Raw genomic sequence first — 15809 nt, 5'->3', positions numbered from 1 at the left:
TTACACTCAATCAATTCAGCAAGATCAGCTTCAGACTCAACATTCAAAATAACTTAAATCAACCAACTAAAACTATAGGGTGTTTTTAAAAAAACCTAACTTATTTATTTTCAAAGTATTTGTTTTGATAAACAAACATTGTTTACCTGTTACTTGTTACTTAAGCATGTTTAACTACCTTTAAAGTATTAACAAAATATATCAAAATATGTGACATGTTCTGGATTGACCTGCTATACTTTGAGTTCAATTCTAAGACTGCTTACCTGGGAGTAGACCCCCATTGCACCCAATGGGACTTACTTGTGAGTAGACATGTATAGAATTGTGCTATGCAACACACAACTGCATATTCTAGGAAATTGATTATTAGAGGTAAAACGGGATTCACTACTAAACACCAATTATTGGTTTGTTATTACAAATGAGATGCTACTCAGTACTAAGCTACAAATCCCTTTACAAACTTAACATTTTCTTGAAAAATTCTTTTTGAACAGTATCAGAAGTAAAAAAAAAAAAAAAGAGGAAACACTAGTTCCCTACAGTTTCCCTTTTAATGCTTCCACAATAACATGCAAAGAATTCACGCATCTCATCTTGGAGCCAGCATGGCACAGTGGTGCTCAGGTTCAAATCTCCACATAGCTAGAGTATATGACATGGGAGCATCTGGCTGCTGCTGAAAGCCAGAGATCCATATCTCCCCATAGTCTCTCCCCTCTGGCATCTAACAAAACAAAACATGTACCATTACATCACTGTACCTCTTCCCCATCCCTGCGCTTCACTTCCCTGGATGCTGTAAGCAGGAGTGGAGAAGCCATCAATGTGATGGTGTCATATCATGTTTTCTTTTATATGCAGTTATTGGGGAAAGCAGAGGAGAAAATTAGGACCTGCTGCTTTTGTGGCAACCACATTTTCACCATATTGTTATGTCCTTAAAGCACAAATCAGGCAACATGTGGCTCACATGCCACTTACTGCCCTTCCCCGCTCTTCCCCCACACCCCACACCCACTCCATCCCGAATTTGCCATGGCAAAAAATGAAAATAGTTTTTTTAATGGCCACTTTAGAGCTACAGACTGCTAATCATGTCAAATGTTGCTTGTTTTGAAGCTAAATGCCAGTGTGTTGTAGTGCCTAGAGTGTCAGACTGGGAGTCGGGAGATTTGGGTTCTAGTCCCCTCTCAGCCATGGAAACCCACTGGGTGACTTTGGGCCAGTCACAGACTCTCAGCCCAACCCACCTCAGAGGGTGGTTGTTGTGAGGATAAAGTGGAAAGGAGGAGGATTATGTATGCCGCCTTGGGTTCCTTGGAGGAAAAAAGGCGGGATATAAATGCAATAATATATAATATAATATAATATAATATAATATAATATAATATAATATAATAAATGTGACTCTTCTAGCACACTGCAGCTGCTACAGAGTACCAAAACCAGTAACATTTAGCTTCAAAACAAGCTGCATTTGACCCTTTTTGCACTCCTTAGTGCTAACACTGCCATTTTGTTTTGTTTTTAAAATGACGTTTTGGGCACTCCACAGAGTGCAGTCTGCATGTGAGGGGGGTGAAAATGGCTTTCAGACCTCCTGCAGTTGCCCACCCATGCCTTAGTATTTATTTATTTTATTGCATTTCTATACTGCTCCAAAGCCCAAGCTGTCTGGCTGGTTCATATCAATTACCAACACAAAATGTGTCATAAAAATACAATATAAAATGTAAAAACTTAAAAGTACAATATAAAAATACAAATAACAAAAACACCTAGCAGCAATGCAGAGATTTAAAAAAAAAAACAGAACTCAAACTTCAAAACCGCCCAGAGAGCTGTGAACCGCCCAGAGAGCTTCGGCTATTGGGCAGTATAAAAATGTAATAAATAAATAAAATAAATAAATAAATAAAAACTTCAGTTTATTTTGGTCATGGACCAGCACAGCAAAAAACATCATCAGCAATAATATTAGAAAACCCCGACAAGATGCAAACAATAAAATACATACATAAAATACATACATAAAAACACAGCAGTCTCAGCCTGAATCTAAAATGCAATAAAACTCTTCATCATCAATTTCTGTTGGCTTATGGCAGCCGCACAAAAACTGGCCACTTTTAGTGTACCCTGAGGATTCTGATCCGATAGAAGATGTTTTAGGTAGTATTCATTTGATCTATCGGGAGTTCGTTGCAAGATAGGGTTTATAAATGTTTGGCGCAAATCTTGGTAAAAGAAGCAATACAGCAGAACATGGCCTACTGTGTCCACTTTAACCATCTCACAGGGGCATACCCGTTTTTAGTAGGGTATATTTCCAAACTAAACAACTAAAACACCTGGAAAAACTTTAAAAAGTCCTCATCTGGGGCCAGAAAGGGTACAACGCAAGTGCCAGGCGAGCCTGGGCAAACAGTTCTAACCTCCTTCACATGCTATCGTCATGAAGGGGCTCCGTGTGATTAAAGGGTAGCAGGGCTGTGCTGCTAGTCCCATCCCTGACCTCTGTGCATTGAGCGTAGGTCTGCAGCGGGGAACAGGCGGTTCCGCCATAGGACCAAGAGCCCAGATTGCACAGGGGTCTTGATCACGGGGAGTGGCTCCCTGTCTTCAGACCTCTGTCAACACATGCAGGTCAGGGGGTGGAGCCAGGTGAGCGGGCGCCATGTTAGTGCGGGGCCAGCAACACAGCCCTGCTACCCTTGAATCGCGAGGAGCCCTTTCAGATGAGTAACACGTCAAGGGGGCTTCTCTCAGCTGAATCCCACTTTACAGGGTTGTTACCAGGTTCAAATGTCAGTTTGAGCTACTTGAGGGAAAGGAGGGCACAAATGTAACAAAGAAACAAGACATATTTAAACATTTTTCACTATAAACAAGGGTCCTTGTAGCTCTTACAGATGACCATTTTTACTGGGGCATGGGACAGGACAAATGAGGTCAAAATTGCATACCTTCTTCATGTAAAGGCCGGACATCTGTGATACCAGTAAGTGACCCAAAAGAAGCCACAATATATATCCTTTGCCCCATTCCATCCAAAAACTCCATTCAAAATCCATTGGATCCTAGAAATAAATTGAATCCACCATGAAACTCCTTTGAAGCTTACTGAGAAAACTGAAAATATAATACCAGTGTAATACTTCCTGTGTGGTCAGGAAGACAGAATGGCTATAATATACATGTTTATTATGGAATACAACTACCAAACTCAACCAGACTGACAGCAAGGCATCTGAATTTCTAGCCATGTGACCTGAATTTCTAGCGATTTGATACCAATATTTACTTATTTTGTCCTTGCTCACTTACCCTTTCTTCTATTTTATACTGTGGTCCATTAGACCGTAAATCATTATTTAAAACTGTAAACGCCTTTGTCAGAAAGGCAGTAGATAAATGTAGCAAATGAAGTAAGTTATTGCTATCTTTCCCCCCTGATAATGTTCTTAAGTTCTCAATGCTGCCATCTGAATGGCAGCATTCACTTTCAGAAGATCTTCCCAGGAAGCCTGCCAAGAACAAGGCATCCTTTGCTGAGCAAAAGGAATTTCCAAATTAGAACAGAAAGCAGACGGCCAACACTGTCTTTGTATACATGCATTCACTCTTTGAGATGTGTTGCATAGATTTTAAATATGAGCCGAAGGAATTATTTCCTTTTGCGTTACCTTTAACGTAATATGATTCTTTATTTGCAGTCAACAGTCCATTAAAATATAATTTAGACACAACTATAGGAGAAAACATACACACAACTTAGGAATAAGACAAGGTCTGTAAAATACCATTTTAGGGTGAATAGCCCATCATATGTGATCTGATAGAGATGGCCAAGTTCAAAAATTGGGCCGCCTGCACTGTGATTAACATTACCTTTAAGGATATTAAATTACTACAAAGTATTTAGTGCAACAATACATCTTTATCATTTCCACTCCTGTTATATGACAATAAAAAAGCAGTCCTTTAAAATGTAGGATTGTAATGTCAGCACCAGACATGCTTCTTTGGGGAGTGTGTTCCAAATCATGGTGCCACCACAGAAAAGGCCCTCTCCTTTGTAGATACGTAACATATCCAAATGACACAGGTCTGAGTTTCCCAGACTGTCACAGCTCATCCCATTTTCATGAGTAACAGCAATCCGGAATAGATGGATTTCTCTTTACAACACATATCTTGGCTACATGCTTCTAGATAGACTTCAAAAGACATCTTCAGGCCATGGTCTCACCCCACATTGCTATTCCTGCAGAGCTCTGGGAAGAGCACAGTCAATGGAAGGTATATATTAAAAATAGGTATGTGCCAAACTCCCTAAGAAATGTTGCTAGTCTTATCAAACATCTTGTCACTTCCCTCAGAATTCTTCAGATGTTTTATCTGAGAAAGAATCTCAAAATGTGCTTCAAATTTCACCTGAGGCAAAATCAGGGGACAATCATGACAAGCATGGAGCCCATTAACAACTCAATCCTACGCTTGTTTACTTAGAAATAAGCTCCACAGAATTCATGGCATTCCCAAGTAAGTCTTCTTAAGATTTCAGCCTAATTCTCTTTATCTCCTCTCAAAATTCTGTAGATGTTTTAGCTGGAAAAAACCCACCTAAGTTTGCTTTGTATTTGCTTTAAGTATTTACTGTATCTGGGTTGCCTAGCCACAATATTGGTGGCATCTCTAATTAAGGCAGACTGTCAGCATAGCTGTGCAAAAGGAGCCCCACCACCTTTTCACAATACCAAAACCCTGGGGTTTCTTTTTCACCCAAAGATTCTCAAACATATTTGGCAAAGAACAACTTCAACTCTCCACTTGGTTAGCTATCATATCTCTTTCTCAACCCTGTCTTACATATCAAGATGGAAGAGAGCTTACTTGAAGGAGAGATATGAATTGTACGTACTGAGAGATGGCTCCACTGTTTGTAAGGTAAGGACACAGGCGCTCTTTGTGGGGGGATGAGTCTGGACTATTACCCTATTTTCTTCATATTACCATTCCAAATGCTACTCCTATTCTGTGAAACTCTCAATTGTTTGGGTCCAACATACCCCTTTAAGCTATCACCACATCCATCTTCTAGGAGAGTGATGGGCAACTTCAGCAGGTCTGGAGCCAATTTTCAGAGCCACACCCATCCCTACAGCTTGAATGACCAAAACCACTAATTCTGCAGCCAAATTGCAGCAGCCCCCCCAAAAAATGCAATTTCCCTTTTAAAAAAAAGATGCAATGGGAACATGCACTGTGTTTTCAAGGGATCTTGCTCCCTACACAACTTGTTTTTAAACAAAAAAGCTCCTTTTTTTGCCAACGCGCCTCTGAAATTCAGCACAGAGGCTGCAAAAAAGGCCCAGGGAGGCTACATACAGCCTGCCAAGCATGTGTTACCCACCCCTGTTCTAGGATGACATTTAGTGGCATGGATAATGTTCCTATGGACTGTCAGGATCAGACCCATTCTCCCTAAGGTGCGGGACTGGGTTTCAGAACCTGAGTTGGACTCCGAGTCTGAAGGGGAAGAAGCAGATGTACACAAATCTAGTCAGGAAGTGGGGGAGGAAATTGTAAAGGAACATGGATAGGAGCATGCTGTTGCACCATATTACCTGGTCAATAACTGGTTGACCACTGTGTGAACAGAGTGGCAGACTAGATGGACCTCTGGTCTGATCCAGCATGGCTCTTCTTAAGTTCTTATGCCTGTTTCTTCCCCTTCAGCTTCTGAGTCCGATTCAGGTTCTGAAACCCAGTCCCCCACACTAGAGAGGATGGACCTAATCCTGATGTGGACTGGGAACTCGGTGCTATTTTAATATCTCTTCGGTTTTATCAGTGTCACCAATTTAAATTGACATTTCATACGTGGCATGAATTAGTGCCGTGCCGAATCCTCTCCCGGCCTTTCACAGCATTTTTCACTTCCCTGCAAAAGAGGCAGTGGTTTTTCTGCTTCTCCTTCCTTCACAGAAATAGTGAGAATTTAAGAGTGTGCAGTGCATAAGGATGTACCTCACCTGTAAGGAGGTGACTGAGGTATGTGTGCAGGTGCCCTTTCTTTTTCAACTTTAAGTACTGTTCTCCTGAGCTTTGCAGCGTCCCTGGCTGCTTATGCTTTCTAAAAAGCCCCCTGGAGGACTTAAGCAGGGCTCCTCCCTTGGGGCCTTCCAGTACTGAGTGCATGAAAGCTGAGTGAGGTGTTTTTGTTGTTAAAAGGAAACAACCTTCTCCTCACTCAGCTTAAATAATTTCTCTGAAATGTTCACCTCTTCCCTCAATTTTCAGATGTGATTTCTTTTCAATCCTCCCTCCCAAAGAATGGTCAAAAATAAATAGATTGAAAAATTTGACACAGCACTAGTATGAATGTATGACTACCTACTTAGAGATACAGTTAGAAAACCTTGGATTTTGCATTTATCACTTCTTCCCCAGAATGTGTGAGGCAGCTGATATTTTTGAACTAAACATGCACATCAGAACTACACCTCAGGGAGTCCAGACCAGTCACACTTTCCTATTTACATTCCTCAGTTATATTTATATTAAAGCGTAAGGGCTACTCTTCTGCCCATGATCAGTCTTCTACAGAAAATGTCACCAGAAAGAACACAGATCTAAGGAACCCTAATTTGTAAAAACACAATTTAGCACAATCAGCCTTCCAAAGAAAATATCACCAGAAAGAACACAGATCTAAGGATCCCTGATCTGTAAAAACACAAATTAGGACAATTCCTGTAGCACATTTAAAATTGTTGTTTGCGGAAAGAAATACCAATGGGTAAAACACAGAAATGCACTCAGGTAGAGGGCAACATATTGGATAAGGTTTCTTTTTAACTATTGAGTTTTCAGTGTTTGTGAAACATAGAAGAACAGATGTGTTTTTCTAGTAATTCTAGCTCATTTTAAGACAGTAGTAGTGAGTGGTTATGACAATGATTCCTGAAAGAAGCATGTGCAAGCAAATGTGCATTTGTTTGTACACTCAGTTCCACACAGCTGCACAAATCAGATCTGCAAAATTTAACATTGCTAGTTATATTTCTCTGCCAAGCCCCATCAGCTATATTAATTAGCAAGTCCAATCAAGACAACCTGACAACCCATTTGGCACAGGTTGGACTAAGGCTTGGTCACAATTTGTGCCAAAATGTCCAGTCTTCAGCCAGAACACAATTTAATAAACCAATCATCAAAGCCAATTATTACAGTTCTCTGAATTCAAATCAAATTCCCATGTATTTTCAGGCTAAAACTAGAAATAGTACATAAAAGGGCAACTAAAAGAATCAAGGACTGGAGCATCTCCCCTATGAGGGAAGGTTACAACAGCTGGGATTGTTCAGCTTGGAAAAAAGGGGAGAACTGATAGAGGTGTACAAATTATGCATGGGGTGGAGAACATGAACAGAGACTCTTTTCTCCCTCTCCACAACACTAAAACCCAGGGTCATCCCATGAAGCTGACTGGGAGATTCAGGACAGATAAAAGAAAGTACCTCTTCACACAGTGCATAGTTAAACTATGGAATTCACGACCACAAGATGTGGTGATGGCCACCAGTTTGGATGGCTTTAAAAGGGGGTTGGATAAATTCCTGGAGGAGAAGGCAACCAATGGCTATTTGACCTGATATCTTAGTGCAACCTCCAGTATCAGAGGCAGTAAGCCTATATACACCAGTTGCTGGGAAATATGGGTGGGAGGGTGCTGTTGCACCATGTCCTGCTTACGATTTTCTGGTCGACAGCTGGTTGGTCACTGTGTGAACAGTGTGTTAGACTAGATGGATCCTTGATCTGAGCCAGCATGGCTCTTTTTATGTTCTAGTATCACAGTAATAATCATTAACCTTACCTTTTTAAGTCCCCCAAACAGCATATCAGTTTCCAGTTCGAATTCTCTATCAAGTTCCTCTTCATATTCTGCCAGAAATAATAAATTATTATTATAAGAAAGTAGTATTTGGACCTCATAGAACTCAGTTGTTTCTTTTAAATAAACCAACATTCTCCATCAGTTTCTCTTAGAGAGATACTCAGAAAAACTGCAAATTAATCAGAATTTATAGCAATGAAATCCTACTAACTTCGGTGGGACTTATATCTAAGTAAACATGCTTTGATTTAATCTGAAAATGGATTATTACAGAATATATTTTTATGTTATGAATAGCCAGTTATCAGATTAGGTTTTCAGTCCAATTTTACCTACACCCCACAACCCTACCAGATTTTAGTCATTTTTGTAGTACCCATTAAACTGAATTTAATCAATCAGTTTATTAATTAGTTAAAAGGCAGATTAACTAACAATTGCTTAATTGATCAACCCTAGTAAACACATAAGTACACTTATATTGCTCATGAACAGCTACTGACCACTAAATGCCAAAGAGGACATCTAGAGAAAGGACTAAAATAAATGCTTTGCAAAAATATCACATGTATAATCCATAGGATATGAAATGCACCCTTGCCAACAATTAATCCCTAACAAAAGCCTATCAAATTCCATTTTTGAATCACACTGAAGAGAGATTGCCTCAAAGGTTCAAACAGTTAACTGTGCTTAGATGAGGGAGGAAAGGCTATTGGAGTGAGGAGCGAAACCCTTGATTTATCACCTTTGGGTTTCTGAGGAGATTCTTAATATCTACCTGGAAAAATTCATCTCTCAGGAGAATGAGTTTTTCCTCTCCCTTCGTGACACTAAAGATAAATCTTGGAAGGAAATGTCATCTTCTCTGATAATTTTTCCTTTTTTAATCTGGTCATCTAGCAGACCCTCTTGATCTAGTACCACTACTCTTGCAGAAACTAACTAAAGATGTAACTAAACCATTTTATTCAGTAGATACTTTTGAATTGTAGAATCAAAAACGGAGATTCTACATTGCTGGGAAATGTACAAATTAAGGGGAAGGTGACACTTTGAAAACACCTCAGCACAGCTTGAACTGCCACCTTGAATATGTTCCACCAACTGTATATGCTACATCATGCTGAAGGGGGAGGGAAATATTACAGAATATAATTATTCTATGATTATATAGAATTATATTTATTATTTATTTACTACATTTATATACCGCCCCATAGCCGAAGCTCTCTGGGCGGTTAACAAAAGTTAAAAACAATGAACATTAAAAACAGATATACAAAATTTAAAACCACCAAAAGTATAAAAAACAACAATATCCATTTAAAACAACTATTCTCGGGTCAGTTAAAAACTTTAAATGCCTAAAGAAGAGAAAAGTCTTCACCTGGTGCCAAAAAGATAACAATGTTGGCGCCAGGCGAGCCTTGACGGGGAGATCATTCCATCATAACTGGGGGGGGCACCACTGAGAAGGCCCTCTCCTTTGTTGCCATTCTCCGAGCTTCCCTCGGAGTAGGCGCTTAGAGGAGGACCTTAGATGTTGAGCACAGTGTATGGGTAGGTTCATATCGGGAGAGGCGTTCCATCAGGTATGGTGGTCCCAAGCCGTGTAAGGCTTTAAAGGTTAAAACCAGCACTGGATTGGACTAGAAAACGTATAGGCAACCAATGCAAGTGGGCCAGAATCGGTCTTATATGTTCAAACCTTCTGGTTCCGGTTATCAATCTGGCTGCTGCATTTTGCACAAGTTGCAGCTTCCAACCCGTCTTCAAGGGCAGCCCCACGTACAGAGCATTGCAGTAATCTAATTTGGAGATTACCAGAGCATGGACGACTGAAGCTAGGTTATCCGTGTCCAGATAGGGGCGTAGCTGGGCCACCAACCGAAGTTGGCAGAAGGCACTCCATGCCACCGAAGCCATCTGAGCCTCAAGGGACAGAGGTGGTTCTAGGAGAACCCCCAAGCTACGAACCTGCTCCTTCATTATAGAAAGTGCCATTATAGAAAGCTATGGTTATACAATGGGCAATTTCAATTATCTTGAATATTTGCAGGCGTGTGCATGAGACATCAGGCTTACAATGAGTTTCCTGGGTTAGGCTCAGTTTAGGGATATATTATTATTATTATTATTATTATTATTATTATTATTATTATTATTATTATTTCTATACTACCCAATAGCCAAAGCTCTTTGGGCAGTTTACAAAAGATTAAAAGCTCAAAATCCAATATAAAACATAATATACAATATAAAACAATGAGCAATAAAAACTTAACCTAGGACTGGTTAAGTTCTTATCATATGTTGTCAAACGCCTGGAAATAAAGGAAAGCCATAACCTGGTGTCAAAAGGATGACAATCTTAGGACCAGGCAGACTTCACTGGGGAGGCCCTCACTGCCATCTTCCAAACCTCCCTCAGAAGAGGCACCTCGAAGAAGGCCTCCTCTGTGAGTAATTCATACCTCAAGTATTCCAGTCCAGAGCTGTGGTATATCAGGCAAATTAACTATTCTTCTCTGAAGTCCTGATTAGGTTTAAGGTAGATACCAGAATTTCCTATTCTGCTACATTCTGCCTTTCAGGCAAAATAACCTACAAATGTCCATAGTCCATACTAACTTTGCTCCATCCTGTCTTATTTGTTGTAAATCATCCAGAGAGCTTCAGCTATTGGATGGTATAGAAATGAAATATAATAATAATAATAATAATAATAATAATAATAATAATACAAAAACACCTTACAGGACAATTTCTACTGAATACTCATCCACTGCACCCATATTTTTTTACTTATTTGAAATATTTATACCTAAGTGAGGATTCATGGTAAGTTTCAGATGGGATGAAGCCACAAGAATTAATTTAAAACTCTTAATCTTGAATTCAGTCCACTCCACAAAATTAAGCTGCACATGATCTGATCTGATATATATAAGTTGGGGGTTAGTTTGTGATTTCTTCCCATTGATCGATTCCCATGAAACATACTTCATTGGAAATCTCTTGTCATGCAGATTCCACAAAAAACAATGATTTTCACTATAATTCAGTTGGGAGTTTATGCCCATAAAGCTTTAATAAAAAAGAATTAGGCTATATTTTATAACAATGTACTATGAAGTTTTATTTTCAGTATTAAAAATAGTCAAGTATAATTAAACAAACATAATTGGAGCAAAATGAAATACGAACACACACAAAAATACTATACTTTTATAAACACAGGTGCAGGGCAAGGTACAATCATGTGCCAGTAAAATACAGTTTGTAAACAAATCAAAGTTTAGTTATTGCTCAGAAAGGAAGTCTCTAGCTGTTAAATTTAACAAAATAATGTTTAAAAGTCTCTGTACATCTTTAGTTAAACCTTTCATTAGATATTGTTTTTCTAATCTAATTGTTTAGATTTCAGTTTTATGTATTTGAATATAACAATGAAGGCTTTCAGTACAAGTACTCTCCTTAATCAAATCTTATTTTGTTTTCATTTTATGTATATAAAGGGAGAATATGACACTAACAATTGCAGGGGATGGGGAGTGAAATATTCATACGTTGTATTGGTTTAATCCCCTAACATTACATGCTCAATATTGGTTATATTTCCAAGATTTTTAAAGACTGTTTTGCTATCTCCCCCTTGTGGAAAAAATGAAACATAGCCATTTACTCAGACAAGACACTAACAATTGGACTGATTATGACTCCAAGTAATAACATTTAACAACAAATGAAGGTAACATTATTTTTCTTAGTATATAGCTAAGATCGCCCCATGCACATTTCATTTCAGCCATCAAATACGAGCTGGAAAAAAAGCTCAAAATAAGATAAGGAAATTGTACATACGAACGGAAGGATCTCGCATCTCACATTTTTGTATTTGTGTAGATGGAAAGGGTGCGTGTGTAGGCTCGTACACCATGTAAAGAGGATCGATAGACTGAGGTAGATAGTTATATTGAAGTTTATGGCATAGTGACGACTTGTTCCCAAAAGACTTTTAGGAAGCAATTGTATGGTCCCTAAACAGAGTGTCCGGGGGGGGGGGGGGGAGTGTAGGATTTTTGGATTCCTGCTTCCAACCAGGAATCCCCATTTCCCATCCCCTCGTAACTGGAGTGGGGAGAACTGCGTTGGCTGCCTCTCCAAGGTCGGAAAGTCAACCTCAGAGAGGGGGTAAAGGGGACAGGAACTAAGGAAGACAGGATACAACATATCCCAAAGCCTCCTTCCCTCTGGCTTTGATGCGCCCCAGCTAGACAAGCAAAAAAGCCCGTAAAGCCAAATTGCAGCTCAACAGAAGAACAGAGGCAAAGGTCGCCTTCACCACTTCTCCCACTCCTCATTGGATGCCCGTAAGCCTCTGAGTTTGGAGACTTACGAGCATTGGCATAGGATTCCATCCTTAAAAACTGAACCACCATTCAATAGAGCTTTGGAACTTGAATAAGGCTTGTAGATCAACATCTTCACCCAAAATTAAGGATACAAATCCAATGCTCAAAATAGAACATTAGGTTTGCAGAAGGGCCTGTCACAAACTTCAGAATCATGGACACTCTAGCAAAACATGTTTAATAGTGAGGAAGAACACGACAAGGCATCCTCCTCCACGGATGCTGAATCCTTAGCTGAGCCAGGTGAACATCTTTCTTGCAGTTCTTAAGTGATGCAGTCACTTGAGAGGGAGGAGTTGAGGCCTACACCTCTAGTATAGAGTGCTATGAAGGCATTACTTGACCACTGCACCAACTATATGGAGATACATATTCTAACAGTATGAGAATCAGGAAAAACCTGGTTTGCCCTTGACACACACAAGAAACAGAAAGCACTTGTTAATTACACATTAAATCTAAAACAATACTACTGCTTGGATACTTTTTTTTTTATGTACCACTTACTTCTCACTATGCCTTCACCAAGAGAGTGTGGCTGGTTGAGAAGAGAGAGAGGCCTTTTTCCATTGTAGCATTTAGATTAGGGAATGGTCTCCCCAGAAAGGTTAGCCTGGAACCGTCTTCACCTACTTTAAAGTGTATACTCCTTTATTTCAGCTGTCTTTTTTTTTCTTTTTTAGCTACAACCCTAAGATGATGAGTATTATTGCTGCTGGTTGTTTTTTCTGTGATTTTAGGATTGTATTTTAGTTTATTTTCTTATTCTACCTTTAAATTTAGCATTTACACATAGAAAGATGGGATCTAAATGTTGGAAGAAATATTATTGTTGTTATGTATTAATTAAATAAATAAATCTAAATAATCTTCTTGTCTTTTTCAAAGCTCTACGAAACATAAGAAGAGCCCTACTGGGTCAGACCAAAGGCCTACCTAATCCAACATCCTGTTTCTTACAGTAGCAAAAAAAGTTGAAAAAGCAATTGAGTTATATAACCCAAGAATAAACCATGGGTTCTAATTCTGGATTGTTTCTCCCTCAACAACCAGTATTCCAGGTACACATGCCACCAAATTGGGCTTCCCTGGGTTGTTCAGCACACCAGAAGTGGGCAAACAGTTGGGAGCCAGCACACTGACTCATTCCCATGCAGTACCAAACAACCCACAGATAACAACCCATGAGTTGTTTTATTGTGCAAACCATGTCAGTGAGTGGTTAAGGAAAGGATCTGAGCAGTGTGAACCCAGTAAGTGCACAAAAATAGTAAAGTACTGAATAAATATGTTCATTTAAGGCATGGCTTATGTAGAACTGTTATACATTTCTCTGATTCAGTTTGATGAACTGGCTTGGACCGACTGCATGTAGCATCTTTCAACTTTCTGTTATTTACCAGGATTATGCAACCATTGTTCAATCTGATGCAGGCACAGATGTTACACCAGCACTAGAAGGCTTTGGCTGGGACTCCAACTACTTAAAAGTTAATGACTGACATTCAAAATTCTCAGGCATCTGTGATTTATGTACAGCCACAATAAAGAATAGGGCAGGCAGCCACCTTGAGGTCCCTCTACTGGGTTCAATCCTGTGTGTGCTCTCACACACTTACTGAGACTGCCCACTATTAAGGATTTTTTTTTGTTCATCAATCATCTGTCTGGAACCAATTAAATTTAAGAATTATGCATATTGTGAAAAGATCCACCTAGGTTCCTTTCTGAGGGTGAGAGAAGGAAAGGAGTGATAGTTTAGACCAGTGGTCTTCAACTGATGGATCACAACCCAAAAGCGGGTCATGATCTGTCAGACAGATGGGTCATGGCAAAGCTGTTGCCACCACATTGGGCAACTGTGAAAGTGGGAGTCCAAGGTGAGTCTCCAGTCTCGACCATTTGAAGACCACTCGTTTAGACTATCTTGTTAAAAGGAAATGCCATCATCCATTTCCTACTAAAGGAACACAGCAGAACCTCAATAAAACAAGCGTAGCTTTAAAGTGCAACACCACCAATTACAATAACTCCCTACTGATCGGCCAACGAGGACTGTGTTTCTATGCACAGTTACTAAGTAGTCCAATCAAGTTCAATGGGACCTAATTCTGAGTAAATATGCTTCATGTAGCAGTATAAAGCTTTAACTGATTAACTTCTTGCCTTAGGCTGCAATCCTATAACCACTTACCCGAGATCAAGTCCCACTGAACTCAACAGAATTTATTTCTAAGTAGACATATGTAGGATTGTGCTGCTAACCCACTAAATGTTGCAGCCCTGCTTTCCAGCCTTCTTTAGCAGTTCCAAATTCAAGTCACAGGACCAAAAGAGAGATGACACTAGGCTAACCATATGAAAAGGAGGACAGAGATTCTATATCTTTAACAGCTGTAGAGAAAAGGGAATTTCAGCAGGTGTCATTTGTATGCAGGCAGCACCTGGTGAAATTCCCTCTTCATCACAACTGTTAAAGCTGCAGGAGCCCTGCCCTCTTGACCAGATACAAAAAAGGACAGGGCTCCTGCAGCTTTAACAGTTGTGATGAAGAGGGAATTTCAGCAGGTGCTGCATGTATACAAGTAACACCTGCAGAAATTCCGTTTTCTATGCAACTGTTAAAGATACAGCCCTATCCTCCTTTCCATATGGTCACCATAGTTGATGCAACCACAGGACCCCTGCATGAGCATTCAGAGCTCTCCATTACACAAGAAAAATATTCGACTGGGTTTTAAGGAAAAACCCATTTTCTTCACCATTCCCTTGAAAACGTATTAATAAACTGACCTTCAGATTTGCTTAGCTGCTTCATAAGAAAAAGTAAATATTTACTGATTCTAGTCATTTTTTTACTGGCTAAAGTACAAGCTTTGAATTACACCTTCAATAAAAGGGAATGTGCAGCTTGTACCTTCCACACACCTTTTTTGCAACTGCAGCTCTTGGCTCCTACAAGAACTGCAGCTTCTATGAGATTCCCTGCTGGGGACTGTTCGAAAGTACCCCATTAAGTCCTACGATGATTCAAGTCAATACGCCGCGAACTACAAAAGCAAAGATAATCAATAACTAAAGAGAATGAACCTGCAACGGAGACTTACCTCGAGAGGTTTGGAAGACTTCGTAGAAGGAATAGAAATGAAAGCCAAAAGAAAGGAACATATAAAGATACAGTTCCCATCTTGGCAACGACCCTAATTGTAATGACATTTTTCAGGCTTGCCGCCACCTAGGAGGATGACATCCCAGTAAGTAACACCTGCAAACAACAGGATAATGTGAAATTTTAGCCAGATCCGCACTCCAATACAGGACAAGATAACAAAGCTGAGACTATAACATTTCCATCATGGCTCTCTGCCATGAACAATGGGGAGGGTATTATTACACAAAAATGCCCCAATCTTGCTAGGGGCCATAGGCAGGCAGGCACACAGTTCTGTGCGTACAACCCTAGCTGGAATAAGTGCTGC

The 15809-nt window shown here is 39.7% G+C and overlaps 1 protein-coding gene across 3 annotated transcripts in view; it reads right to left on the bottom strand.

Annotated features, from left to right (window-relative positions):
• HHAT (hedgehog acyltransferase) overlaps positions 1-15591 on the bottom strand; it is a 200717-nt gene extending 185126 nt beyond the window's left edge. For all 3 annotated transcript variants that reach the window (XM_063125562.1, XM_063125563.1, XM_063125564.1), the window contains exons 1-3: positions 15438-15591; positions 7892-7959; positions 2973-3086 (exon numbers count right to left, since the gene is read on the bottom strand). In XM_063125562.1, coding sequence (XP_062981632.1) covers positions 2973-3086; positions 7892-7959; positions 15438-15546 — 291 coding nt within the window. In that variant the 5' untranslated portion in view covers positions 15547-15591. The remainder of the gene's footprint in view (positions 1-2972; positions 3087-7891; positions 7960-15437) is intronic.
• Positions 15592-15809: the final 218 nt, after the last annotated feature.

Source organism: Elgaria multicarinata, chromosome 4 (assembly GCF_023053635.1).
Source record: "Elgaria multicarinata webbii isolate HBS135686 ecotype San Diego chromosome 4, rElgMul1.1.pri, whole genome shotgun sequence".
In the NCBI taxonomy this organism is placed as follows: Eukaryota; Metazoa; Chordata; class Lepidosauria; order Squamata; family Anguidae; genus Elgaria; species Elgaria multicarinata.
Note: the sequence above shows the minus strand (reverse complement) of the source record. Positions and strands in the feature narration are given on the sequence as shown.